We start from the raw sequence: 27,713 nt of genomic DNA on the forward strand, positions 1-27,713 counted from the left end.
CCACAAGTGCCCACAATTGATCTATACATTCCGTGCATGCTGCTCCAAGTGGGGACTCTGGGAAAGATTTCTTCCCTACACATATTCCTCGAGGAAAGGAACTGTGGGATCAGGATGCACGTGCCCTTCAACCTTCCTAGATGATGCCGTCTTTCTCCCCTGACTGTACAGAGAACACTCCCACCCACAGTGCGTGAGAGTTCCTGAGGCTCCATGCTCTCCGTGTCGTCAGCTGGCGGCAAGCCGGTAGGGAGCATGGTTGTACTTCCCAAGCTTTCTTTTGCACAGTCTTAACGGGCTTCCCTGGTGGCTCAGAGGTTAAAGCATCTGCCTGCGATGCGGGAGACCTGGGTTCGATCCCTGGGTTGGGAAGATTCCCTGGAGAAGGAAACGGCAACCCACGCCAGTATTCTTGCCTGGAAAATCCCATGGACAGAGGAGCCTGTGTGGGCTATACTCCACAGGGTAGCAAAGAGTCGGACACGACTGAGCAACTTCACTTCACTTTCAACAACTTGCAAAGTGAAGCATCGTTTCTGATCTTTTTGGCTTTTGATATTTGTGCTTCTGCAGTATCACTGCCAGACGTTTACCCAGTCATCAGTAGCATTGTCTGTCTTTTCCTTTTTCATTTTCAGGAGCTCTTCATATATTTATATTAGAACTTTGACAATTATGGGTGTGTAAATATTTTCTCCATCTTTGTCACTTGCTTCTTTATCTTTTTATGTGTCTTCTGTTGACATAAAGTTCTGAGTTTTAACACGGGCAAGTATGTCAATTGTCCTTTGTGGGACCCTCTTACACTGCTGGTGGGAATGCAAACTAGTACAGCCACTATGGAGAAAAATGTGAAGATTCCTTAAAAAACTGGGAACAGAACTGCCATATGACCCAGCAATCCCACTGCTGGGCACACACACCAAGGAAGCCAGAATTGAAAGAGACACGTGTACCCCAATGTTCATCGCAGCACTGTTTACAATAGCTAGGACACCTGATGCAAAGAACTGACTCATTGGAAAAGACCCTGATGCTGGGAAAGACTGAAGGCAGGAGGAGAAGGGGACGACAGAGGATGAGATGGTTGGATGGCATCACCAACTCGATGGACACGAGTTTGAGCAAGCTCTGTGAATTGGTGATGGACAGGGAAGCCTGCTGTGCTGCAGTCCATGGGGTCACAAAGAGTTGGACACAACTGAGTGACTGAACTGAACTGAGGACATGGAAGCAACCTAGATCTCCACTGGCAGATGAATAGATAAGGAAGATGTGGTACATATACAAAATGGAATATTATTCAGCTATAAAAAGGAATGCATTTGAGTCAGTTCTAATTAGGTGGATGAAACTGGAACCTATTATACAGAGTGGAAGTAAGTCAGAAAGAGAAACACCAATATAGTATATTGATGCATGTATGTGGAATTTAGAAAGATGGTAGCGGTGATCCTATATGCAAGGAAGCAAAAGACACACAGATGTAAAGAAAAGACTTTTGGACTCAGTGGGAGAAGATGAGGGTGGGAAGATTTGAGAGAACAGCATTGAAACATGTATATTACTATAGATAAAATAGATGGCCAGTGCGAGTTTGATGCATGAAGCATGGCACTCAAAGCCAGTGGCTCTGGGACAACCCAGAGAGATGAGGTGGGGAGGGAGGTGGGAGTGGGATTCAGGATGGGGGACACATGTTGCATCCATGGTTGATTCATGTCAATGCATGGCAAAACCACCACAATATTGTAAAGTAAGTATCCTCCAATTAAAATTAATTAATTTAAAAAATGTATCCTTTGTGATTAATACATTTATATACTGCTTAAATCTTTTATTACCATCAGGTCATTAAATAATCTATATTAGCTGCTAAGAGCTTGTTTTAACGTTTATATTGGAGTCTCTAACTCACCTGGAGTTGGTGTCCATGTCTGCTGTGAGTATGATGTCAATTTTTATTATAGAGGAGTAGATATAAATATATATATGGTTATATGGTATTAGCAGTTTATGAAAAAAATTACTCTCTTTCTACACCACACAGTAGCACTACATAGTCAGAAAACAGAAAAGGGATGGGAGAGTTTGGTTAAATGCAGGGCTGTGTCAGAGCTCACTATTCTATTTCTTTGTATTTATCCCTGCACTGAAACCCAGCTGTTCACTACTGTAACTTTATAATGTTTGATATCTTGCAGATCAAATGCTCTCATTTTACAAGTGCTTGCATTCCACTTGACCCCCCGGAATCAACCTGTCAGTTTTGACACATCCACAGAAGAACTTCCCTCTGGATTCTGATTGGTGGTATGTGCTCAGTTATGTCCACTCTGTCCACGGAGTTCTCCAGGCAGGAATACCTGGCCTGGGCTGCCGTTTCCTTCTCCAGGACTGTGAGGAGGAATGGACATCTTTGTGCCTCCCGTGCACAGCTCACCGTTCATCTAGATCTTTGCTGTCTCCCTAAAATGTTAAGTAATATCCTCCCTTGGAAGCCTTAAACACATTTTATTAGACATGGAATCAGAAGCCTGACACTTCTGATGTTATTTAATTGTCTTAAAGTATCATTTTCTGACTCTCGGTTGCTGACTCTCAGTACATCAACATAGAAGCGTTTTCTGTGTATTTTGTATGTGGCGATTATTCTTAACTTTCTTACTAACTTGAAAAATTCTTTCTACTTTCTGCATTAATAATTAATAATGTTATCATCTAGGAACTCACTTATTGCTTTATCTAAATTTTACTGTATATTTTTCCTGACAGTCTCTACAATATTGGACATAAGTTGTGATAGTGGAGCCACTTGAAATGCTCTAATGAAAAGAAAAGCTTTCAAGGTTTCTCTGTAAGTGTGATGTTTACTGTCATTTTCTTTAGTACTCTGTATCAAATTAAGGAACTATCCATTTATTACTAGTTCAGTAAGAAGTTATCAAAATGAATATATCCTGTATTTTATAAAACTCAATCTAGATATGGTATAAATACTTCATCAAGCATTTTTATTCTGCATTTTTAAAGGCAGAAATATGCTTTTTCTCTTTTAGCTTCTTAATGTTAAAGATTGATTTTTCTAATGCTCTGACCCACAAGACTGGGAAAGGTCAGTTTTCATTCCAATCCCTAAGAAAGGCAATCCCAAAGAATGCTCAAACTACCGCACAATTGCACTCATCTCACACGCTAGTAAAGTAATGCTCAAAATTCTCCAAGCCAGGCTTCAGCAATACGTAGACCATGAACTTCCAGATGTTCAAGCTGGTTTTAGAAAAGGCAGAGGAACCAGAGATCAAATTGTCAACATCTGCTGGATCATCAACAAAGCAAGAGAGTTCAAAAAAACACATCTATTTCTGCTTTATTGACTATGCCAAAGCCTTCGACTGTGTGGATCACAATAAACTGTGGAAAATTCTGAAAGAGATGGGAATACCAGACCACCTGACCTGCCTCTTGAGAAATCTGTATGCAGGTCAGGAAGCAACAGTTAGAACTGGACATAGAACAACAGACTGGTTCCAAATAGGGAAAGGAGTACGTCAAGGCTGTATATTGTCACCCTGCTTATTTAACTTATATGCAGAGTACATCATGAGAAATGCTGGGCTGGAAGAAGCACAAGCTGGAATCAAGATTGCTGGGAGAAATATCAATAACCTCAGATATGCAGATGACACCACCTTTATGGCAGAAAGTGAAGATGAACTAAAGAGCCTCTTGATGAAAGTGAAAGAGGAGAGTGAAAAAGTTGGCTTAAAGCTTAACATTCAGAAAACTAAGATCATGGCATCTGGTCCCATCACATCATGGGAAATAGATGGGGAGACAGTGGAAACAGTGTCAGACTTTATGTTTTTGGGCTCCAAAATCACCACAGATGGTGATTGCAGCCATGAAATTAAAAGACGCTTACTTCTTGGAAGGAAAGTTATGACCAACCTAGATAGCGTATTAAAAAGCAGACACACTACTTTGCCAACAAAGGTCTGTCTAGTCAAGGCTATGGTTTTTCCAGTGGTCATGTATGGATGTGAGAGTTGGACTGTGAGGAACGCTAAGCGCTGAAGAATTGATGTTTTTAACTGTGGTGTTGGAGAAGACTCTTGAGAGTCCCTTGGACTGCAAGGAGATCCAACCAGTCCATCCTAAAGGAGATCAGTCCTGGGTGTTCATTGGAAGGACTGATGCTGAAGCTGAAACTCCAATACTTTGGCCACCTCATGCGAAGAGATGACTCATTGGAAAAGACCCTGATGCTGGGAGGGATTGGGGGCAGGTGGAGAAGGGGACGACAGAGAATGAGATGGCTGCATGGCATCACCAACTCGGTCGACATGGGTTTGAGTAAACTCCGGGAGTTGGTGATGGACAGGGAGGCCTGGCATGCTGCGATTCATGGGGTCCCAAAGAGTCGGACACGACTGAGCGACTGAACTGACTGGGTCGACATGGGTTTGAGTAAACTCCGGGAGTTGGTGATGGACAGGGAGGCCTGGCGTGCTGCGATTCATGGGGTCCCAAAGAGTCGGACACGACTGAGCGACTGAACTGACTGACTGACTGATGTTGAACAAACCTTGCATTCCTGGATTAAGATCTTCATGTATTGCTCCACTCACTTTGCCAATATTTTGTACAGGATTTTGATATTGATATCCATAAAAGATTGACCTGTAAGTTCAATTCTTTATACTTTGTCAGATTTTGGTATCAGTGCTATGATAGCTACATGAAATGAGTTAAAGAGTGTCTGTCTATACACACACACACACACACATAAATAGATATCTACACACACACACACACACACACATATATATCCTTTTTCCATTCTCTTAAAGAATCTCCATGAATATGAAATAGTTTTCCAGAATATTTCATATAATTTGCCAGTAGAGCCACTGAGCTTCATTTTGTGCTATGAGATTATTTTATTATGGTTCCATCTATGTAAAAGATTATAAGACTGTTCAAGTTTATTTCTTCTTGTGTAAGTTTTGATATAGTTTTAAAAGAGTTGGCCAATATTTCAAAACTTCTCAAATTTACTTGTGTGAAATAATATCATATTTTAATAATGTCAAAATGATTCACAGTGGATTTCTTGGTATCTATATACATCTATGAATCACTATATACTAATACAATATCAAACTGTTATCTGGTGGCACTTAGGAGTCAATGTAGGACCACAGCCCATCTCTATTTGAAGTTAACCTCTCTTAACAAAAGGAAACTAAAGTTAGTCTGCAGACATCTCTGTGGAGCACCTCAGAAGGCACAGAAAGATACTCGTCATTAGGAATGAAACTACCAGTCACTGGTGCTACTATAGTACCTCTTCTTTAAGAAAGCCTATTGCTGTAGGGAAAGCTCCTTAATACTCTGCATTTCTAAATTTATAAATCAAGCTTCAAAGGGAACACTGACACAGAATGTACTAACTGAAGGCAAAAAAAACCCAAAATTTGCTTTTAAAAGAATGTACCATATCTCAGAGGTGCATATCAAAGGCACCAATCCTCTTCTCTTGGTTTACTTTGCACAGATGTTGCAACAGAACAGGAACCTAGATTTTGAAACATTTAGGTGCACAGATAACTTCTACAACCATGCGCAAGAAAGAAACAGTGTCCCATAACAGCTAAAATAAATTCAGACTTGAGGCAATGCCAAGTACGATTATGTGGCTGAAATCCTCTTGTCAGGTTCAAAAAACTACAAACATCTCTGATTATGGAGAATCCTCATACGATGCTGGGTGAGAGAATTTGGATATTGCTAAAACGTCCAAAAAAGTACATTCACATATTCTGAGGTGAGGGATATCTGGTCTACTTGAGACCCCAAGGGCCAGATGGAGCCAGGGTCCTGGGCACCAAAGATCACCTGGAATATTACAACACGGAAACACCACTGGGGGTGCATAAGAGAGGCCCCTCCTCCTCCCACACACACCATTCCCACCCAGTGTCCCTGGGAGAGAATGGGAGGTGGGAAGATGGGAGACATGAAGAGGTTAAACGCAATGAAAAGATCCTGTCATGGCTGTAAGTCAGTCACATCATCTCCAAAAGATCCTCTCAAGTAACTGACCTGTGACGTCCAGGTGGAAGGAGACCTTCTGGCCCCCGGCCTCGCAGCTGTACTCCCCGGCATCCGCCTTGCCCGCCTGCTGCAGCACCAGCCGCCGGGTGCAGCCCTTGGCCTCCACACGCACTTTCAAGCTCGGACTCAGCTTCTTGCCGTCCTTGTACCACGTCACCTCGGTCTGGGCCTGGGCCACCTCGCAGCTCAGCGTGGCGCTGGTTCCTGCCACGGCCTGCACATCGCTGCGTGCCGGCTGCTCCTTGGCAAACACCACCGAGGGCTCTGGGGACAAGGAGGGATGCACAGGGTCAGAGACACTATCTAAGTCAAGATGCGGCACTGGGGAGGAAGGACTAAATGGTGAAGCAAGAGAACTGGAAATTTCTCTAGATCCTGGCTAGCTATGTGGCCTTCTCACCGAGTAACGACATTTTACCTATATGTTCTCCCACTGATCCATGCGTGTTGTTCCAGGTGAAGACGCTGCAAGAGACTTCAGCATACACACTATTCTGGGAGAGCTTCAGGGTCCTGAGGCATTGGCTCCTCAACCTCTCTAGATGGGCACCCAAAGGTCAGTGTAGGCCCCCAGCCACAGTTATCTGACATTAACCCTCCCACAGGCCAGCTCATGGAGGAGTGCACTCCCAGCTGCAGTGCAGACACAGTCTGGAGCCTCCAGCCTCTGGTCTACACTCAGCGTGTCAGCTGTGGCCAGTCGGGTGGGTGGGAAGTTGGACACCCTTGGCTGCCTCTTGCACGGCACGCATGACTCAGAAAGTGGAGTGGCGTTTTCAGTCTTCTGGCCATTACTGTCTGCTCTCCTGTGGTGTGACTCTTCCAGTGTTTCAGCTGACTTTCAATAGCATTTTCTGTCTCCCCCTTACTCATTCTCCAGATCTCTTCACATGCTTAAGTGCTGGAGATTTGACAGATGATGCAGTTTGCGAATACTGTACCCATCTGCATAAGTTGCCTTTTCACTCAAGCTTTTGTTTTAAATCTGTTTATTTGGTTTCACCACACAGCTTGTAGGATCTTAGTTCCCCAACAACGGATCAAACCTGTGCCCCCTGCAGTGGAAGCACAGATTCTTAACCACTGGACCACCAGGGAAGCCCCCAAATTTAGTTTTAAGGTAGTCGAATATAGGATATTGTTCCACTGTTCTATTTAAGACTTCCTTTACCCTGAAGCCATTAGATAATCTATGTCATCACCTGATGTTCTATGGTCTTCCTTTCATACTCTGCTCTCGAAACCACCTGGAGTTCCTTTTTAAGTGCTGTTCCAGTTACCTATGCAATTTTTTATGGTTAAATGCTGCAAACATCACATTAAAAAGACCATCCTTTCTCCATTGCCTATACAAGCTCACCAGTTTAAAAACAAAAACGGTGTGGATGGGGGCGGAGTTGGAAGTTCATTTATTCACAGATCTGATTGTGAGTTCACTATTCTGTTCCTTTGATCCGATAACTATCCCTGTATTGTAACCCCAGTATCTTTATTACTGTAGCTTTATGATAATTTTTTTTCAAGAGTATGTTGGCTCTACTTGACCTTTGGAATCTGCTTCTCAATTTTCAACTATCCAAAGAAAAACATTTGTTGGACTTTGATTGGATGTGAATATATCTGAGTCTTTCATAGAGTTCCATCTGTTTCTTTAGGCATTTTTTACTCTCTCTCTCTCAACAATGCTTAACCATTTCCCCCCACTAATGTCTTAAACATCTTTATTTTATTTGGAATTGGAAACATCATACTTTTCACAATGTTGTAAATCTTTTAAAATTTCATTTTCCAACTAAGCTGCTACTATATGGAAACATGTTTTCCACATCTTGACTTTTTACATGGCAATTTTCTCAACTCTTATACGAAGTCTAATTAATCTTTCAGATTTTCTGAATTGATATCCATGTAATCTGTTATTTCTTCTAACGTTTCATGCTTTGTATTGATCTGCTTTGTTTCTGAAGCTACATAAGCCTTGCAATATGGGAGTACAACTTTATCACAGTGTATTGTCTTCTTGATATATTGCTGAATTCAGTTTGCTAACATTTTGTCTAGGGTTTTCCTTTGACAGCTATAATAAACTGACCTGTAATTTTAATTCTTGGTACATTCCTTGTCAGATTTTGGTGACCATGTTATGTTACCTACAGAAAACTATTTGCAGTGTGTGTCTCCTTCTATTCTCTAGAAGAATCTCCCTAAACATGGAATAATTTCTTTCTAAAATGTTTAATATAACTTACCAGGAAAGCCACTGGGCTTAGATCTTTCTGAGAAAAATTATTTACTGTGGTTCAACTTACTTTTTAAAAGGTTTAAAACTGTTCAGTTCAGTCGATCAGTCGTGTCCGACTATTTGTGACCCCATGAATCGCAGCATGCCAGGCCTCCCTGTCCATCACCAACTCCCGGAGTGTACCCAAACCCATGCCCATCGAGTCGGTGATGCCATCAGAACTGTTAGAGTTGTCTAATTCTTCTGTGTTACTTTTGATAATAGTTTTCTAGGAACTGGCCAAATTGCCAAAATTTTTCAAACTGACTACCATAAAATAATGTGTCATATTCTCTTAAAATATTAATAACATTTGACAAAGGTACAGAGTGAGTTTTCTGGTATCTATACATACCCACAAGCTATTATGTACAGGTTCAATACCACACTGTTAGGTACTGGCAACCAGAGGTCAGTCAGTGTAGGATCACAGCCATAGTTATTTGACATTAACACCCTCTTTTTTTAAACTATTTATTTATGCTTTTTATAGTATAATGAACAATGAATCCACTACCCACTCAGTTATCTACCTGTAACAAACTCCTAATGAAAGGAAAAGAAATTTAGATCTCAGACCTCTCTATGAACCAGCCAGGGAGGCACAAATACTGTAACCATGAGGGAAATTCTATAAAGTAAATACTGTCTTATGAGACCATGGCTGCTGCTGCTACAAAAACTCATCTTTAACAAAGGGCAGTGGTACAGGATTAGCTACTTACTCGTTTCCATCTCTAAGCTTACGAATCAAACTCCAAGAATACTGACACAAATGTTCTAACTGAAGACAAAGGAAAACAATATGTTGTTTGAAAAGAGCATTCTAAACCTCAGGCACGTATCACAGGTGCATACCTACCAACAGTCAGCTCCTTTTTACTGTTCACGGGCACTGAGACCAAACCTGCATCTAGAATTTGGTACATGGAGTGAAAAGAGAAAAGAGCCTCCCAGAACACCTAAACTATTATGAACCAAATTTTAGTGTTGAGATCATTCCAAGCATGATTATGTGGCCAAAAAAAAAAAAAAAGTCCCCTTAATTTTGGTTCAGTGAAATTCAAACAGGTCTCACTAGTAAGAACTCTCATGGGGTGGCAGGTGAGGGGATGTGGGAACAGCCAAAACAATCAACAGAAGGATATGCACACAGTCCCAGGTGAAAGACATCTGGTCTACTTCAAACCTCAAGCACCAGGTGGATTCGAGAGTCCTCAATACGGGGAAGATTCTATACAGCTGTTGGGACATGTGAATAAGTGTTTACATCAAACACTACTTGAAGTTTACAAGAAGGGCCAAGCTCCCTTCCATATACACGCCACTCCAGTTTAAATTCCCTTGGTTCGGCCATGGGCGTAAGAATAGGAAGTGGAAGGACGGGAGACTTGAAGAGAAATCTAATGTAAAGAGCACTAGGGTCCAGTGAGTCTATTAGTCAGTCCCATCACCTCCTCCAAATGCTCTCGGTCAGAACCCCCTGTGATGTCCATGCCCAAGGAGACCTTCTGGCCTCCAGCCTCAGAGCTGTACTCCCCAGTGTCTGCTTTCCCTGCCTGCTGCACCACCAGCCTGAGCATGGCCCTGGGTCTCTTCATGCACTTCTGAGCTGGCACTCAGCTTCTTCTCATCCTTGAACCATGTCACTTCCTTCTGGGTCTGGGCTACCTTGCAGCTCAGCATGGCTGTCCCCCCAATCACAGTACACCCTTCACTCAACACCGGCTGTTCCCTGGCAAATGATGTACAGCCATGGACTCTGGGGACAAGGAAGGAAGTACAAAGTTAAAGACATGATCATCTAAGGCAGGAAGGCAACAGTAGGGGGAAAGGGACTGCACAGGGAGGTAGGAAGACTAGAAACTTCTCTAAGTTCTGCACTAGATATGTGCCCAAGAGGCCCCATACCTTATCAGCAGTGGTGACACAATTTATCTATACATTTGGCCACAGCTCCAAGTGGGCAGTTCTAAGTAAGAACACTGCAAAACACTTCTCTGTATATAGGATCTGTGGGGGCAGGGGGCGGGGAGTCATGATCCATGCAACCTTCCTAGATGAAGGCAGAGTCTTCTTCCTAGATAAAGCCTCAACCTTCCTAGATGAAGCCAGTCTCTCCCACTCAACTGTGCAGAGAGCGTTCCTACCCGCAGTGCATGAAAATTACTGAGGCTCCACCCTCTTGCCTATTCTGTGTGTCAACTGTTGCCAATCTGGTGGAGTGAGGTGATACTTCCTATAGCTGTCTCCTGTATGGTCCTGGTGACCCACAAAGTGAAACAGCTTTATTAATCTTTTTTGTAATTATGGTCATTTTTTGGTCATTTTCTCTTCTGTGGTGTCACAGTTAAAGAACTTGCCTGATTTTCAATAGCACTGTCTGCCTTTTTCATATTAATTTTTAGGACTTCTATTTGCATGCTAAAACGTTTCTCTTCCATATCTATGTGACTTGCATGCCACTCTTTTATGGTGTCTTCTGATGAATCGAGATGGTTGGATGGCATCACTGACTCAATGGACATGAGTTTGAGCATGCTCTGGGAGATGGTGAAGGACAGGGAGGCCTGGCATGCTGCAGTCCATGGGGTCGCACAGAGTTGGACATGACTGAGCGACTGAACTGAACTGAATGAATCTAATGAAAGCTTTAGCTTTGCTTTTTTATTATTATTATTATTGTAAAGTTTTTAGTTTTAATGCAGCCAAATGTGTCTGTCATTCTTGTTCCATGGTAGTGCATTTGTGTTCTGTGTCAGGAATCTCCCCTTACTCAAAAGCCACAAGGCAATCTAAGTCATCATCTAAGAGTTTTTATGGTTTTATCTCTTACTCTGAGGTCTCTAACCGACCTGGAGTTGGTTCTGTGTGGTTTGTGTTATCAGATGAACTGTTTTTTCCTTACATGGTCAAATGGAAAAACAAATTCTTACAAAAAGACCATCATTTTCCACTCCTTGCACAGCCACCACTAAAAAAAAAAAAGTGGGGATGGAACAAAGGTCCATCTGTGGACAGATCTTTTGCTAAACTCTCTCTTCTGTTCCTTTGGTATGATAACTGTCCTTTCATTGACCCACCTTTCTACATTACTGTAGCTTTACAATAGTTTTTAATATTGATAGAGCAAATGCTCACACTGAATTTGACTGTCAATTCTCAATACTCTTCACCCTCCCGAAGAACATCTGCTTGGATATGGCCTGTTATTGAACATCCTAGATTCTTTCATGAATTTCTATCCATTTATTTAGGGCCTTCTTTATCATCTCTCAAAAATGTTATTCCCCCCCTCAAAGCCATTAAGCACCTTGTATTACATTTGGAATTAGAAACATGATACCTCTGATGCTATTATTAATGTTTTAAAATTTTATTTTAAAATAACTGTTTGTAATTAGTATATAAATATAGTAATGTTTTCTGTGTGTTAATATTTGTGTGCATTTATACTTCCAAACGCTCTAAGTCAAATCATTTATCCTTGAATTTCAGCATTGATAATCATGTCATCTTTGAATTCCACCATGTTTTTCCAACTTTTATGCATTTCATTTACCTCGCTTCTGTTTTGTGCAGCGTTGGACAGCAGTGGTGACAGTTGGCCTCCTTCCCTTGTTCGCTAACTCATATTAAAACTTTCAAGGTTCTACTTTAAATGTGATATTGGCTGGTGTTTTCTAGAATGCCATTTATCAAGGTAAGAGAAAGTTTATTGATAGAATTTTATGGCATAAATTGATGACAAAATTATGGTGTTAAAATTGATCAAACTTTTATTCTGCATTTACTGAGAAAAATCACATCATTTCTCACTTCCAATCAGTTAATGTCATGCATTATTATTGGTTTTCTAATGGTCAGAATATGAAATCAATGTTGCATACCTGGACCATGTCTTTCATCGTAGTCCGTTCTCACCTTCATACATTGTTCAGTGACTTTGCCAGTATTTTGTTGAAGATATTGGCCTCAACATCCACAAGATTTGATGATGCAGAGTCCATGTCTCCCCACCAACAGGATATTTACCAGATGCTGGTGGAGGACCTTGGACACCCAGGAAGACCAGAGGAACCCCTGAACAACTGGGTAGGATGCGGGGGGTAGCGATGGGGGAGGAGAGGTGGAGGCAGGAGGGCGTGGCAGGCACACCCAAGGGGTGGCTGGGTACAGGGAGGGGTTTACACACCTGAAGAGACACACTTACCTTCCGGGATCAGCAGGGACTAGGAGGGACCTGAGGGGTTGGGGATCGGGGAAACACATCTAGCATTCTCCATCCCTGGTCACTCAGCTCCAGGGAGCTTGCTGAGGCCCTGGGCCTCTAAAACTTGAGGCCAGAGGCACTCCAGAGGGCCCCCTACAGGCCAGGCTGAGCCTGGGCGCCACCCCTGATACCCACCTAGGGCCTTTTCTGGGCTGGGTCCTAAGCCTAAACCCCACCCTGCCTAAGGGCAGCCCTGCCTAAGCCCTGCCCCCCACAGCCAAGGCTTCTTCTGGTCCTTTGTGTTTTGGTTTGGTTTGGTTTTGGGTTTTTTCCTTTGCTACTGGAGTTCTGTTTTACCTTCTGGTATGTTTGTTTCATATATATTCTTATTTTTTCTAATATATCTGCTGGTTTTCTAAATTATAATTTTTATCCTTTGTTTTTGTTCTGCTCTTCTTTTTTTTTTTTGCAGTGTCCTGCAACTTGTGAGATCTCAGTTCATGGGCCAGAGATTGGAAATGAGCTCTAGTGGTGGGAGTACCGAGTCTGAACCACTGAATTAATAGAGAACCTCACACCCCAGGGAATACTAATCAGAGTAAGGTCTCCCAGAGGTCCACATCTCAACACCAAGACCCAGTTTGACCCAACTGCCTGCAAACCTCACTGCCAGAAACCTCAGGCCAAACAAACAGATAGGAATACATTCCTACTCATCAAAAAAAAAAAAATTAGGATGACAAAAAAATATGTTACAGACAAAGGAGCAAGGTAAAAACCTACAGGATCAAATAAATGAGGAGGAAATAGGCAACTATCTGAAAAATAATTCAGAGGAGTGATAGTAAAGATGATCCAAAATCTCAGAAATAGAATGAAGAAAATGCATTAAACAAACGCCTAGAAGAACAAAAGAATGAACAAACAGTGATGAAAAATGCAATAACTAAAATTAAAAATATGCTAGAAGGAATCAATAGAATAACTGAGGCAGAAGAGTGAACAAGTGAACTGGAAGATAGAATGATGGAAATAACTTCCAAGGAGCAGAACAAAGAAAAAAAATGAAGAGAACTGAAGATAGTCTCAGAGCTCTCTGGGACAATATTATATTAAATGCACCAACATTTGAATTATAGGGGTCCCAGAAAAAGAGAAAGAAAAAGGATCTGAGAAGATATTTGAAGAGATTATAGTTGAGAACTTCCCTAACATGGGAGAGGAAAGACTCACTGGAATCCAGGAAGTGTAGAGAGTCCCATATAGGAAAAGCTCAAGGAGAAACACACCAAGACACATATTAATCAAACTAATAAAAATTAAATACAAAGAAAAACTATTAAAAGCAGCAGTGGAAAAGCAAAAAATAACATACAAGGGAGTCCCCATATGGCTATCAGCTGATCTTTCAGCAGAAACTCTGCCGGTCAGAAGGGAATGACAGGATATATGTAAAATAATGAAAGGAAAAAAGCCTACAACCAAGACTATACAGCAAAGATCTCGTTCAGATTTGACAGAGAAATCAAAAGCTTTACAGACATGCAAAAGCAAAGAGAATTCAACACCAAGTAAGAAAACAGTAGAGAATGGGAACAGTAGGTAATGGGAACGTATAAATCATACATAAATGTAAATGGATTAAATGCCCCAACCAAAAGACACAGACACTGAATGGATACAAAAACAAGGCCCATGTATATGCTGCCTATGAGAGACCCATTTCAGACCTAAGGACACATACAGGCTGAAAGTGAGAGATGGAAAAAGATATTCCATGCAAATGGAAATCAAAAGAAAGCTGGAGTAGCAATACTCATATCAGATAAAATAGACTTTAAAATAAAAATTGTTAAAGAGGTCAGGAAGGACAGTACATAATGGTCAAAGATTCAATCCAAGAAGGTAAAACAATTACAAATAGTTATGCATAGAAATAGGAGCACCTCAATACACAAGGCAAACACTAACAACCATAAAAGAAAACTTCATAAATCCATATGATTTCCAACCATATGGAAATCAACCATAACACATTTAGTATTGGGGGACTTTAGCTCCCCACTTATACCAGTGGAAACATCATCCAAACAGAAAATAACTAAGCAAAGACAAGCTTTCAATGACACAACAGACCAGAAAGAGTTAATTGATATTTATAGGACATTCCACCTGAAAGCAGGAGAACAAACTTTTTTCTCAAGTGCACATGGAGCATTCTCCAGGATAAACCACATCTTGGATCATATATCAAGCCTTGGAAAATTTGAGAAAATTGAAATCATATCAGCATTTTTTCCTACCACAATGCTATGAGTTTAGAAATCAATTACAGGGGAAAAAAAACTGTAAAAAAAAAAAAACACATGGAAACTAAACAGTGCACTGCTAAATAAACAAGAGATCACTGAAGAAATTAAAGAGGAAATTTAAAAATATATAGAAACTAATGATGCTGAAACCATGACGACACAAAATCTATCTGACACAGTAAAAGCAGTTCTAAAAGGGAAGCTTACAGCAATTCAATCTCACCTCAAGAAACAAGAAAAAAATCTCAAATGAACAATCTAACCAACTAGAGAAAGAGGAGAAAGAAACCCCAAAGTCAATAGGAGAAAGGAAATCATAAAGATCAGACCAGAAATAAATGAAATAGGAAACAAGAAAACAATAGCAAAGATCAATAAAAGTAAAAGTTGGTTCCTTGAGAAGGTAAACAAAATTGATAAATCTTCAACCAGACTCCTCAAGAAAAAAAAGAGCAAGGACTCAATAAAATTAGAAATGAAAAAGAAATCACAACTGACAACTCAGATATACAAAGGATCATAGAGACTGCTATAAACAACTGTAATCCAGTAAAAAATGACAACCTGGGAAAAATGGATAAATTCTTGGAAAGATACATGCATGCTTTCAAGACTGAACCAGGAAGAATTAGAAAATATAAACAGGACAATCACAAGCAGTGAAATTGAAAATGTAATAAAAATATTCCAACAAACAAAAGTCGAGGACCAGACAGCTTCACAGACAATTTCAGCAAACTTTTAGAGAAGAGATAACATCTATCCTTCTCAAACTCTTTCCCCAAAAATCTCAGAATTATGAACACTTATAAATTCATTCTATAAGGCCACTATCACCCTGACACCAAAACCAGAAAAGATATCACACAAAAAAAGGAAATTAAAGACCAATATCACTGATGAACAAAGACACAAATATCCTTAACAAACCTACTAACAAACAGAAGCCAACAACACATTAAAAGGATCATACATAATGATCAAGCGGTTATCCCAGGGATGCAAGGATTCTTCAGTATATGCAAATCAAACAATGTGATAACCATATTAACAAAGAATAAAAACCATAACACTGTTGGTGGGAATGCAAACTAGTACAGCCGCTATGGAAAACAGTGTGGAGATTTCTTAAAAAACTGGAAATAGAACTGCCATATGACCCAGCAATCCCACTTCTGGGCATACACACTGAGGAAACCAGATCTGAAAGAGACACGTGCACCCCAATGTTCATCGCAGCACTGTTTATAATAGCCAGGACATGGAAGCAACCTAGATGCCCATCAGCAGATGAATGGATAAGGAAGCTGTGGTACATATACACCATGGAATATTACTCAGCCATTAAAAAGAATCCATTTGAACCAGTCCTAATGAGATGGATGAAGCTGGAGCCCCTTATACAGAGTGAAGTAAGCCAGAAAGATAAAGAACATTACAGCATACTAACACATATATATGGAATTTAGAAAGATGGTAACGATAATCCTATATGCAAAACAGAAAGAGACACAGAAATACAGAACAGACTTTTGGACTCTGTGGGAGAAGGCGAGGGTGGGAGGTTTCGAGAGAACAGCATCAAAACATGTGTATTATCTATAGTGAAATAGATCACCAGCCCAGGTTGGACGCATGAGACAAGTGCTCGGGCCTGGTGCATTGGGAGACCCAGAGGGATTGGGTAGAGAGGGAGGTGGGAGGGGGGATCGGGATGGGGAATACATGTAAATCCATGGCTGATTCATGTCAATGTATGACAAAACCCACTACAATACTGTAAAGTAATTAGCCTCCAACTAATAAAAATAAATGAAAAAAAGTAAAATAAAATACTTTCTGGAAAGTAAAAAAAAACCCCAAAAACATATGATCATCTCAATAGAGGCAGGAAAAGCTTCTGACAAAATTCAATAACCATTTATGATAAAAATTCTCCAGAAAACTGGCATAGAGGGAACCTACCTCAACATAATAAAGGCCATATACAACAAACCCACAGTAAACCATCATTCTCAATGGTGAAAACCTGAAAGCACTTCCCTTAAGATTAGGAACAAGACAAGATGTCCACTCTCACCACTCTTATTCAACAAAGTTTTGGAAGTCCTCACTATGGCACTCACAGAAGTTAAAGAAATAAAAGAAATCCAAATTGGAAAAGAAGTAAAAGTGTCCGTGTAGGCAGACGACAGGTTATCACACATAGAAAATTCTAAAGATGCCACTAGAAAAACTACTGGACCTGATCAATGAATTTAGTAAAGTTGCAGGATACAAAATTAATGCACAGAAATATCTTGCATTCCTTTATACTAACAATGAAAGAGCAGAAAGAGAAATTAAGAAAACAATCCTGTTTACCATCAAGACAAAAAGAATAAAATATCCAGGAATAAACCTACCTAAGGAAGCAAAAGATCTGTACTCACAAAACTATAAAATACTGATGAAATCCAAGAGGACACAAACAGATGAAGAAATAGACCATGTTCTTGGATTGGAAGAATCAATATATAGTGAAAATGACTACACTATGCAAAGCAATCTACAACTTCAGTGCAATTCCTATCAAATTACTAATGGCATTCTTTACTGAATTAGAGCAAAAAATGGTATAATTTATATGGAAACACAAAAGACCCTGAAGAGACAAAGCAATCTTGAGACAGAAAAATGGAGCTGGCTCTCTGACTTCAAACTATAATACAAAGCTACAGTCACAAAGACAGCATGGTACTGACACAAAAACAGAAATATAGACCAACAGGACAAGATATAAAGCCCAGAGATAAGATATGGGCACCTTGCCTTTGACAAAGGAGGCAAGAATATACCTTGGAGATATTGAGAATATGGAGAAAAGACAGCTTCTTCAATAAGTGGAGCTGGGAAAACTGGACAGCTACATGTGAAAGAATGAAATCAGAACACTCCCTAACACCATCCACAAAAATAAACTCAAAATGGATTAAAGACCTAAATGTAAGACTGGACACTATAAAATTCTTAGAGGAAAACATAGAAAAAACACTCTTTGACATAAGCCACAGCAAGATCTTTTTTGACCCACCTCCTGGAGTAATGAAAATAAAAAGGAAAATGAACAAATAGTATATAATTAAACTTGAAAAGCTTTTGTACAGCAAAGGAAATCATAAATAAGACAAAAAGACAACCCTCAGAATGGGAGAAAGTATTTTCAAACCAAGCAACAGACAAAGGATTAGTCTCCAAAATATACAGGCAACTCATGAAGATCAATATCAAGAAACAAACAACCCAATCAAAAAATGGGCAGAAGCACTAAACAGACATCTCTTCAAAGAAGACATACAGATGGTCAAGAGGCATATGAAAAGATGCTCAACATCATTATTAGAAAAATGCAAATCAAAACTACAATGAGGTATCATCTCACACTAGTCAGAATGGCCAGCATCAAAAAAAGTCTACAAACATGCTGGAAATGTTTGAAAGGGTGGAAATGCTGGAAAGGGTGTGGGGAAAAGGGAACCCTCTTACACTACTGGTGGGAATGTAAATTGATACAACCACTTTGAAGAACACTACGGAGTTTCATTAAAAACTAACTATTAAACTACCATATGACCCAGCAATCCCACTACTGGGCATATACCTGAGAAAACCACAAATCAAAAAGACACATATACCACACTGTTCACCGCAGTGCTGTTTACAATAGCCAAGACAAGGAAGCAACCTAGATGTCCATAGACAGATGACTGGATAAAGAAGATGTGGTACATATACACAATGGAATATCACTTGGGCAGAAAAAGGAATAAAATTGAGTCATCTGTCGTAATGTGGGTGAACCTAGCCTGACATACAGCATGAAGGAAGTCAGAAAGAGAAAAACAAGTATTATATATTAACACATATGTGGAATCTAGAAACATGATACTGAAGGACCTATTTGCATGGCAGAACAGAGATGCAGACACAGAGAGTGGACTGTGGATGGGGTGAGGGGGAAGGAGAGGGACCACTTGGGAGAGCAGCACTGATGTATACGCACTACCATGTGTGAAATAGATGGCTAGTAGGAAGCTGCTCTACAGCACACAGAGCCAGCTTGGTGCTCTGTGATGATCTAGGGGGTGCAGTGGGAGCGGGGGAGTGGGAGGCAGTCTCAAGGGGAAGGGGATATATATATATATACACACACACTTATGGCTGATTTGCATTGTTTTATGGCAGAAATGCTATGGGAGAAAAGCTTCCATGACCTTGGAAGAAAAGCTATGACCAACCTAGACAGCATATTAAAAAGCAGAGACGTTACTTTGCCTACACAGGACCGTCAAGTCAAAGCTATGGTTTTTCCAGTAGCCACGTGTGTGGATGTGACATTTGGACTATAAAGAAAGCTGAGCACTGAAGAATTGATGCTTTTGAACTGTGGTGTTGGAGAAGACTCTTAAGAGTCCCTTGGACTGCAAGGAGATCCAACCAGTCCATCCTAAAGGAGATCAGTCCTGGGTGTTCACTGGAAGGACTGATGCTGAAGCTGAAGCTCTAATACTTTGGCCACCTGATGAGAAGTACTGACTCACTGGAAAAGGCCCTGATGCTGGCAAAGACTGAAGGCAGGAAGAGAAGGAGATGACACAGGATGAGATGGTTGGATGGCATCACCAACTCAATGAATATAAGTTTGAGAAAGCTCCAGGAGTTGGTGATAGACAGGGAAGCCTGGCGTGCTGCAGTCCATGGAGTCGCAAAGAGTCAGACACAACTGAACAACTGAACTGGAATGGCAGAAACCAACACAACATTGTAAAGCAGTTATATCCCAATTTTAAAATTTTCATCAGACTATTTGAGCCACCTATTTCTTCTTCTGTGACTTTTTCATATGGTTTTCTAACATTCGATCAATTTGTTGAAAATTTAAGAATTATTACCATAAAATAACTTGGTCTCTTAAAAACCATTTTAGGAAGATACATAAATATTTTAGTTATCTGTACTCACCCACAAATCATTCGTATACTGACATACAACCAAACTGTTACCTGTACATAATATAGCACCATCACCCACACCTCTCTAATGTTGAGACCCAGGAAATAAATTGTTATCAGACTTCTCCATGAACCTGCCACAGTGGCGTAGACACACACTCCTCAGGATGTGCTCTAGAATAAATACCAACTTATCAGTAAATGACTGCTACTATATGGACTCATCTTTAACAAAGTGCATTCATATAGCTTAGCCTACTTATTTCTTTCCATTTCTAAATTTACAAATCAAACTCCAGGAAGAATTCTGACACAGAATGGTCTTACTAAAGATAAGCTATGAATTCCAGACCTCACATGTGCATGTCTCAGACACACACCTACCAGTCCTCTGGTCTTTTTTATCTCCCACAAGCACTGCACAAAAACATATCTAGATTTTGTTACAAACGGGAGCACAGATAACTTCTGCAGGCACACTTTGTTTTACTGCACTTTGTGGAGGTTGGCAGATATTGCATTTTGTGCAAATCGAAGGTTTGTGACAACCCTGTATCAAACAAGTCTTTCAGTGCCATTTTCCCAACAGCATTTATTCACTTCATGTCTGTGTGGCATATTTTGGTAATCTTTGCAATATTTCAACCTTTTTCATTACTATCTTAAGGGCAATCAGTCCTGAATATTCACTGGAAGGACTGATGCTGAAGCTGAAACTCCAATACTTTGGCCACCTAATACAAAGAACTGACTCATCTGAAAAGACTCTGATGCTGGGAAAGATTGAAAGTGGGAGGAGAAGGGGACAAGAGAGGATGAGATGGTTTGATGGCATCACCAACTCGATGGACATGAGTTTGTGTAAGCTCCAGGAGTTGGTGACGGACAGGGAAGCCTGGCGTGCTGCAGTCCATGGGGTAACAAAGAGTCGGACATGACTGAGCAAATGAACTGAACAGATACATGCTATGGTGATCTTTGATCAATGGTCTCTGATGTTACTACTACTCACTGAAGGCTCATATGATGGCTAGCATTTTTAGCAATAAAGTATTTTTTGCCTAAAGTATGTACATTTTAAAACACACTGCTGCTGAACACTTAACAGACTACAGTATAGTGTAAACATAACTTTTATATGCACCAGAAAAACAAAAAATCTGTTAAGTCACTTTATTGCCATCAATATTTACTTTATTACAGTGGTCTGGAACCAAACCCATAATATCTCCTAGGCATGTCTACATATAAATATACGTGAGGGTCTTAAAACAAATAAAATATTATTAACCCAAAGTTTAGTCAACCTTCTACTTACACAAAGAAATTCAGACATCCAAAAAAGCACAGTGACATAACTCAGGTGTGAGATGACTAGTCTACTTCAGAATTCAAGCATCCAATAGAGCCACAGTCCCGGACACCAAGGAACATGACAAGGGTCATGGGCAGGTTTAATCATGCTCAGGATGCGTGATTAAACACTACTATATGGAAGCACCACAAGGTGTTCAAGAACAGTCCCCTTCCTCTCATACACACCCTTTCCATCTTGTCTTCCTTGGCCTAGTCACGGGCATGAAAATAGGAGGTAGGAGGATGGGAGGCCTGAAGAGATGACGTCTAATGAGAGAGCATCAGGGTCTAATGCAATTCAACCACCATCTCCAAACAAGACTAAGTACCACAAAGGACTGACCTGTGACGTCCAGGTGGAAGGAGACCTTCTGGCCCCCGGCCTCGCAGCTGTACTCCCCGGCATCCGCCTTGCCCGCCTGCTGCAGCACCAGCCGCCGCCCACGGCCCGTGGCCTCCACACGCACTTTCGAGCTCGAACTCAGCTTCTTGCCGTTCTTGTACCACATCACCTCCGTCTGGGCCTGGGCCACCTCGCAGCTCAGCGTGGCGCTGCTTCCCGCCACGGCCTGCACGTCGCTGCGTGCCGGCTGCTCCTTGGCAAACACCACTGAGGGCTCTGGGGACACAGAGGGGGAGACACAGGGTCAGAGACCCCATCTATGTCAAGATGCAACACTGAGGAAAGAAAGATTAAACAGGGAGGCAAGAAGACAGGAAACTTCTCCAGGCTTTACACCAGCTCTGTGACCTAGAGAAACTCCACCACCTTCTCAGCAACAAGCAACACCATTTATTTCTATATTCTACCCCTGATCTGTGGAGGCTGTTTCAACGAGAAGTTGTGAAAGACGTCTCTCATGCACAAGTCCTCTAGGAGAAGACTTGCAGAGTCATGCATTCCTCAACCTTCCTATGGGAGGCCAGAGTCCTTCCCATACAGCTGTTCAGGGCACATTCTCATCTGCAGTGAATGAGCGCTCCTGAGGCTCCACCCTAACCACACTCTCAGTGTTGTCAGCTGTTGGCGACCTGATGGGAGTGAGGCTACTCCACTGTGGCTATCTATTGCATTGTCCTAATGAAGTTTGCCAACAAAGATCCGTCTAGTCAAGGCTATGGTTTTTCCAGTGGTCATCTATGGATGTGAGAGTTGGACTGTGAAGAAAGCTGAGAACCGAAAAATTGATGCTTTTGAACTGTGGTGCTGGAGAAGACTCTTGAGAGTCCCTTGGACTGCAAGGAGGTCCAACCAGTCCATCCTAAAGGAGATCAGTCCTGGGTGTTCATTGGAAGGACTGATGCTGAAGCTGAAGCTCCAGTACTTTGGCCACCTGATGCGAAGAGTTGACTCATTGGAAAAGACCCTGATGCTGGGAGGGATTGGGGACAGGAGGAGAAGAGGACAACAGAGGATGAGATGGCTGGATGGCATCACCGACTCGATGGACATGAGTTTGAGCCAACTCTGGGAGTTGGTGATGGACAGGGAGGCCTGGCGTGCTGGGATTCATGGGGTTGCAGAGCGTTGGACACGACTGAGCGACTGAACTGACTGAATGATTCCCAAACTGAAAAATATGAGTTTTACAGTTATTCTGTAGTTTACTCTTCGGTGGTTCAAGTTTTGTACAATTTTCAAAATTTGCAGTCTGTTTTTCCCAGATTCATTTAGAAGCTCTTTATATAATTAAATGTTATACAGTGTTGATGGTTCAGTTCAGTTGCTCAGTCATGTCCGACTCTTTGAGACCCCATGAATCGCAACACGCCAGGCCTCCCTATCTATCACAAACTCCCAGAGTCCACCCAAACTCATGTCCATTGAGTCGGTGATGCTATCCAACCATCTCATCCTCTGTCGTCCCCTTCTCCTCCTGCCCCCAATCTTTTCCAGCATCAGGGTCTTTTCAAATGAGTCATCTCTTCGCATCAGGTGGCCAAAGTATTGGAGTTTCAGCTTTAACATCAGTCCTTCCAATGAACACTCAGGACTGATTTCCCTCAGGATGGACTATTTGGCTCTCCTTGCAGTCCAAGGGACTCTCAAGAGTCTTCTCCAACACCACAGTTCAAAAGCATCAATTCTTCGGTGCTCAGCTTTCTTCACAGTCCAACTCTCACATTCATGCATGACCATTGGAAAAACCATAGCTTTGACTAGACAGACCTTTCTTGGCAAAGTAATGTCTCTGCTTTTTAATATGCTGTCTAGGTTGGTCGTAACTTTTCTTCCAAGGAGTAAGTGTTTTTTAATTTCATGGCTGCAGTCACCATCTGCAGTGATTTTGGAGTCCCCCAAAATAAAGTCAGCCACTGTTTCCACTGTTTCCTCATCTATTTGCCATGAAGCAATGGGACCGGATGCCATGATCTTAGTTTTCTGAATGTTGAGCTTTAAGCCAACTTTTTGACTCTCCTCTTTAAGAGAACACTCTACACATGGACATTACCAGATGGCCAACTCTGAAATCAGATTGATTATATTCTTTGCAGCCAAAGATGGAGAAGCTCTATACAGTCAACAAAAACAAGACCGGGAGCTGACTGTGGCTCAGATCATGAACTCCTTATTGCAAAATTCAGACTTAAATTAATGAAAGTACAGAAAACCACTACACCATTCAGGTTTGACCTAAATCAAATCCCTTAAGTGGAAATGAGAAATAGATTTAAGGGACTAGATGTGATAGACGGGCTGCCTGATGAACTATGGACGGAAGTTTGTGACATTGTGCAGGAGATAGGGAGCAAGACCATCCCCAAGAACAAGAAATGCAAAAAAGCAAAATTCCTGCCTGAGGAGGCCTTACAAATAGTTGTGAAAAGAAGAGAAGTGAAAAGCAAAGGAGAAAAGGAAAGATATTCCCATTTGAATGCAGAGTTCCAAAGAGTAGCAAGGAGAGATAAGAAAGCCTTTCTCAGCAATCAATGCAAAGAAGTAGAGAAAAACAATAGAATGGGAAAGACTACAGAACTCTTCAAGAAAATTAGAGATATCAAAGAAACATTTCATGCAGATGGGCTCAAAAAAGGACAGAAATGGTACGGACCTAACAGAAGCAGAAGATATTAAGAAGAGGTGGCAAGAATACACACAAGAACTGTACCAGAAAAGATCTTCACGACCCAGATAATCATGATGGTGTGATCACTTACCTAGAGCCAGACATCCTGGAATGTGAAGTCAAGTGGCCCTTAGGAAGCATCGCTACGAACAAAGCTAGCGGAAGTGATGGAATTCCTGTTGAGCTATTTCAAATCCTGAAAGATGATGCTGTGAAAGTGCTACACTCAATATGCCAGCAAATTTGGAAAACTCAACAGTGGCCACAGGACTGGAACAGGTCAGTTTTCATTCCAATCTCAAAGAAAGACAATGCCAAAGAATGCTCAAACTACTGCACAATTGCACTCATCTCACACACTAATAAAGTAATGCTCAAAATTCTCCAAGCCAGGCTTCAGCAATACGTGAACTGCGAACTTCCAGATGTTTAAGCTGGATTTAGAAAAGGCAGAGGAACCAGAGATCAAATTGCTAATATTTGCTGGATCATCAAAAAAGCAAGAGAGTTCCAGAAAAACATCTATTTCTACTTTATTGACTATGACAAAGCCTTCGACTGTGTGGATCACAATAAACTGTGGAAAATTCTGAAAGAGATGGGAATACCAGACCACCTGACTAGCCTTTTGAGAAATCTGTATGCAGGTCAGGAAGCAACAGTGAGAACTGGACATGGAACAACAGACTGGTTCCAAATAGGGAAAGGAGTACGTCAAGGCTGTATATTGTCACCCTGCTTATTCACCTAATATGCAGAGTACATCATGAGAAATGCTGGGCTGGAGGAAGCACAAGCTGGAATCAAGATTGCCAGGAGAAATATCAATAACCTCAGATATGCAAATGACACCACCCCTATGGCAGAAAGTGAAGAAGAACTAAAGAGTCTCTCGATGAAAGTGAAAGAGGAGAGTGAAAAAGTGTTGATGGTTACATGTGTTTATCCTCCCACTTTTGTGCTATGTTTTTTCATTTTTTAAATAATGTTTCTGGTGAGATTAAGTTATTTAACTAAGGCAAGTATATCCATTTGTCCTTTGTGGTTTCTGCATTTATGTTCTGTTTAAAAATCTTTCATTATCCCAAGGTCATTAAATAATCTTTATTATCATATAAAAGCTTGCTTTACCTTTCACACAGAGGTCTCTAACCTGCCTGGAGTTGGTTCTTTGTGTGGTAGGAGGTAGATTCCAATGTTATTTTATTTGTCTATGGTTAATGGCCTTACCATCAATGATGAAAAGATCCTCCTTTCTCTACACTTCAGTGTGAGCTCACCATTTCATTCCTTTGGACTATTTATCTCTGCATTGAGACCCACTTGTCTAAATTGCTGTAATGTTTTTTTCTTGTTGTTGTTTAAAGTCATAATTAGGTTGGAGCAAATGTCCTCATTTTGTTAAGACTCACTTGGTTCTCTTTGGCCATTGCAATCAACTTGTCAATATTCTAACACCCAAAAGAACTGTGATTTGGCATTTAATGGGAACTGAACGTCTCTGAGTCTTCCATAGATTTGTATACATTTATTTACATCTTGGAATTAGTAACATGACCCACATACTCTTATTGTCATTCTTTTAAAATTTCATTTTCCAGTTGTTTGTTTCTGGTATATAGATATAGAATTGTTTTCTGTATATTGTTTTTGTATGCAGTAATGTTTACCAATTCTCTCATTAACTATAGTAATCAATGTTTCTAGATTTTCTAAATTGCTAATCATATCATCTGCATGTTTCATTTTTATTTTTCTAAGTTTTAATCTTTTATTTCCCTCCTTAGTGTGTTATGAATGCAGCATCAAAGTGGTGAGAAGTGGCTTCCTTATCTTGTTCCCTACTGCAAAGGCAATGCCTTCAAGGTTTCACTTTATGTACGAGGATAGCCAGTTTTTCTCTATACTGCCAATTATTAAACAAAAGAAGAATCCTTATACTTTGGTAAGAATTTTATGGCAGGAATTAATGCTCAATTTTATCAAGTATTTCTCTTGGATATATGTAGCTATATTTTATTGTGTATTTTTATTCTCCATTTATTGGGGAAATCATATCATTTTTCTTTTATTTTATTGACATTAAGCTTTCCATCAAATTTTCTACTGATTCTTGTTTTATTTATTTTTTTATATGAAATCTCCTGATTTTTTTTATTATTTATTTATTTTTTTCCCATTTATTTTTATTAGTTGGAGGCTAATTACTTTACAGTATTGTAGTGGTTTTTGCCATACATTGACGTGAATCAGCCATGGAGTTACATGTATTCCCCATCCCGATCCCCCCTCCCACCTCCCTCTCCACCCGATTCCTCTGAGTCTTCCCAGTGCACCAGGCCAGAGCACTTGTCTCATGCATCCAGCCCGGGCTGGTGATCTGTTTCACCCTAGATAACATACATGTTTCAATGCTGTTCTCTCTGATTCTTGTTTTAAACCAACCTTGCGTTCCTGGAATATGACCGTTGCTGTAGGGTATTTTCCTCTTAATAAACTGCTGAATTCAGTTTACTATTATTTTGTGGAAGATGTTAGCCTTAATATCATCAACAGATTAACTGTGTTACTTCTTCATAATTACCTTGTCAGATTTTGGCATCAATGATATGTTCTCTATGTAAAATAATTAGAGAATGCATTCCATTTTTCAATACTACAGAAGAATCTCTGTGAACATGGAATAATTTCTTACCAGAATACTCAGTACAATTTAACAATAGAGCAAGTGGGCTTAGATACTCTGCTGTGAGAAGATTGTTTACTATGATTCCATTTATTTAAAATATGGGGCCTTTACAACTTGCTTGTTTTCCACTTTGTGAGTTTTGACATAGTTTTCTAGGAACTGATCAATTTGCAATCTTCTCTATTTTCATGAATTTTGTACACACATTACAACAAAACATGGACTAGATTTTGCTACATCTGTGTTCAGGGAGTTTACTCATCCATGTGAAAATTGATATCCCAGAATATCTAAAGATTTATATCTACCCCAGAATATCCAAAGATTTATAAGCCAAAATTCTGCCATGAAATAATTCCAAGCATTACTGTGTGGCCAAAATTTTCTCTTATTCTGGTTCAGTGAATTCTTGCTAACAGGAACTCTCCAGTGTTCTGGGTAAGAATCTGCCAAGAAAACCCCAGGGGAAAGATATCTTGTCTACCTCAGCCCTATAGCTCAGGTAGAGCCCAAGTAATAGACACCCAGGACCACCAATGCAGTCTGAACACTTGTTGTGATAATGTGACTGAGCATTATTACAAGGAAAACAATGCATGGTATGAAAGAACTGCCTCTCTTCCTCTAGAATACACTCACCCATGCTTTCTTGGCTCAACATTGGCAATAAAGATGGAAGAATA

The 27,713-nt window shown here is 40.6% G+C and overlaps 1 protein-coding gene across 1 annotated transcript in view; it reads right to left on the reverse strand.

Annotated features, from left to right (window-relative positions):
• OBSCN (obscurin, cytoskeletal calmodulin and titin-interacting RhoGEF) overlaps window positions 1-27,713 on the reverse strand; it is a 235,604-nt gene that overhangs the window by 102,369 nt on the left and 105,522 nt on the right. Inside the window, exons 20-21 of the mRNA XM_061149525.1 lie at window positions 21,596-21,892; window positions 6,109-6,384 (exon numbers count right to left, since the gene is read on the reverse strand). Coding sequence (XP_061005508.1) covers window positions 6,109-6,384; window positions 21,596-21,892 — 573 coding nt within the window. The remainder of the gene's footprint in view (window positions 1-6,108; window positions 6,385-21,595; window positions 21,893-27,713) is intronic.

The sequence above is a fragment of the Dama dama genome, chromosome 9 (genome assembly GCF_033118175.1).
Source record: "Dama dama isolate Ldn47 chromosome 9, ASM3311817v1, whole genome shotgun sequence".
Classification (NCBI taxonomy): Eukaryota; Metazoa; Chordata; class Mammalia; order Artiodactyla; family Cervidae; genus Dama; species Dama dama.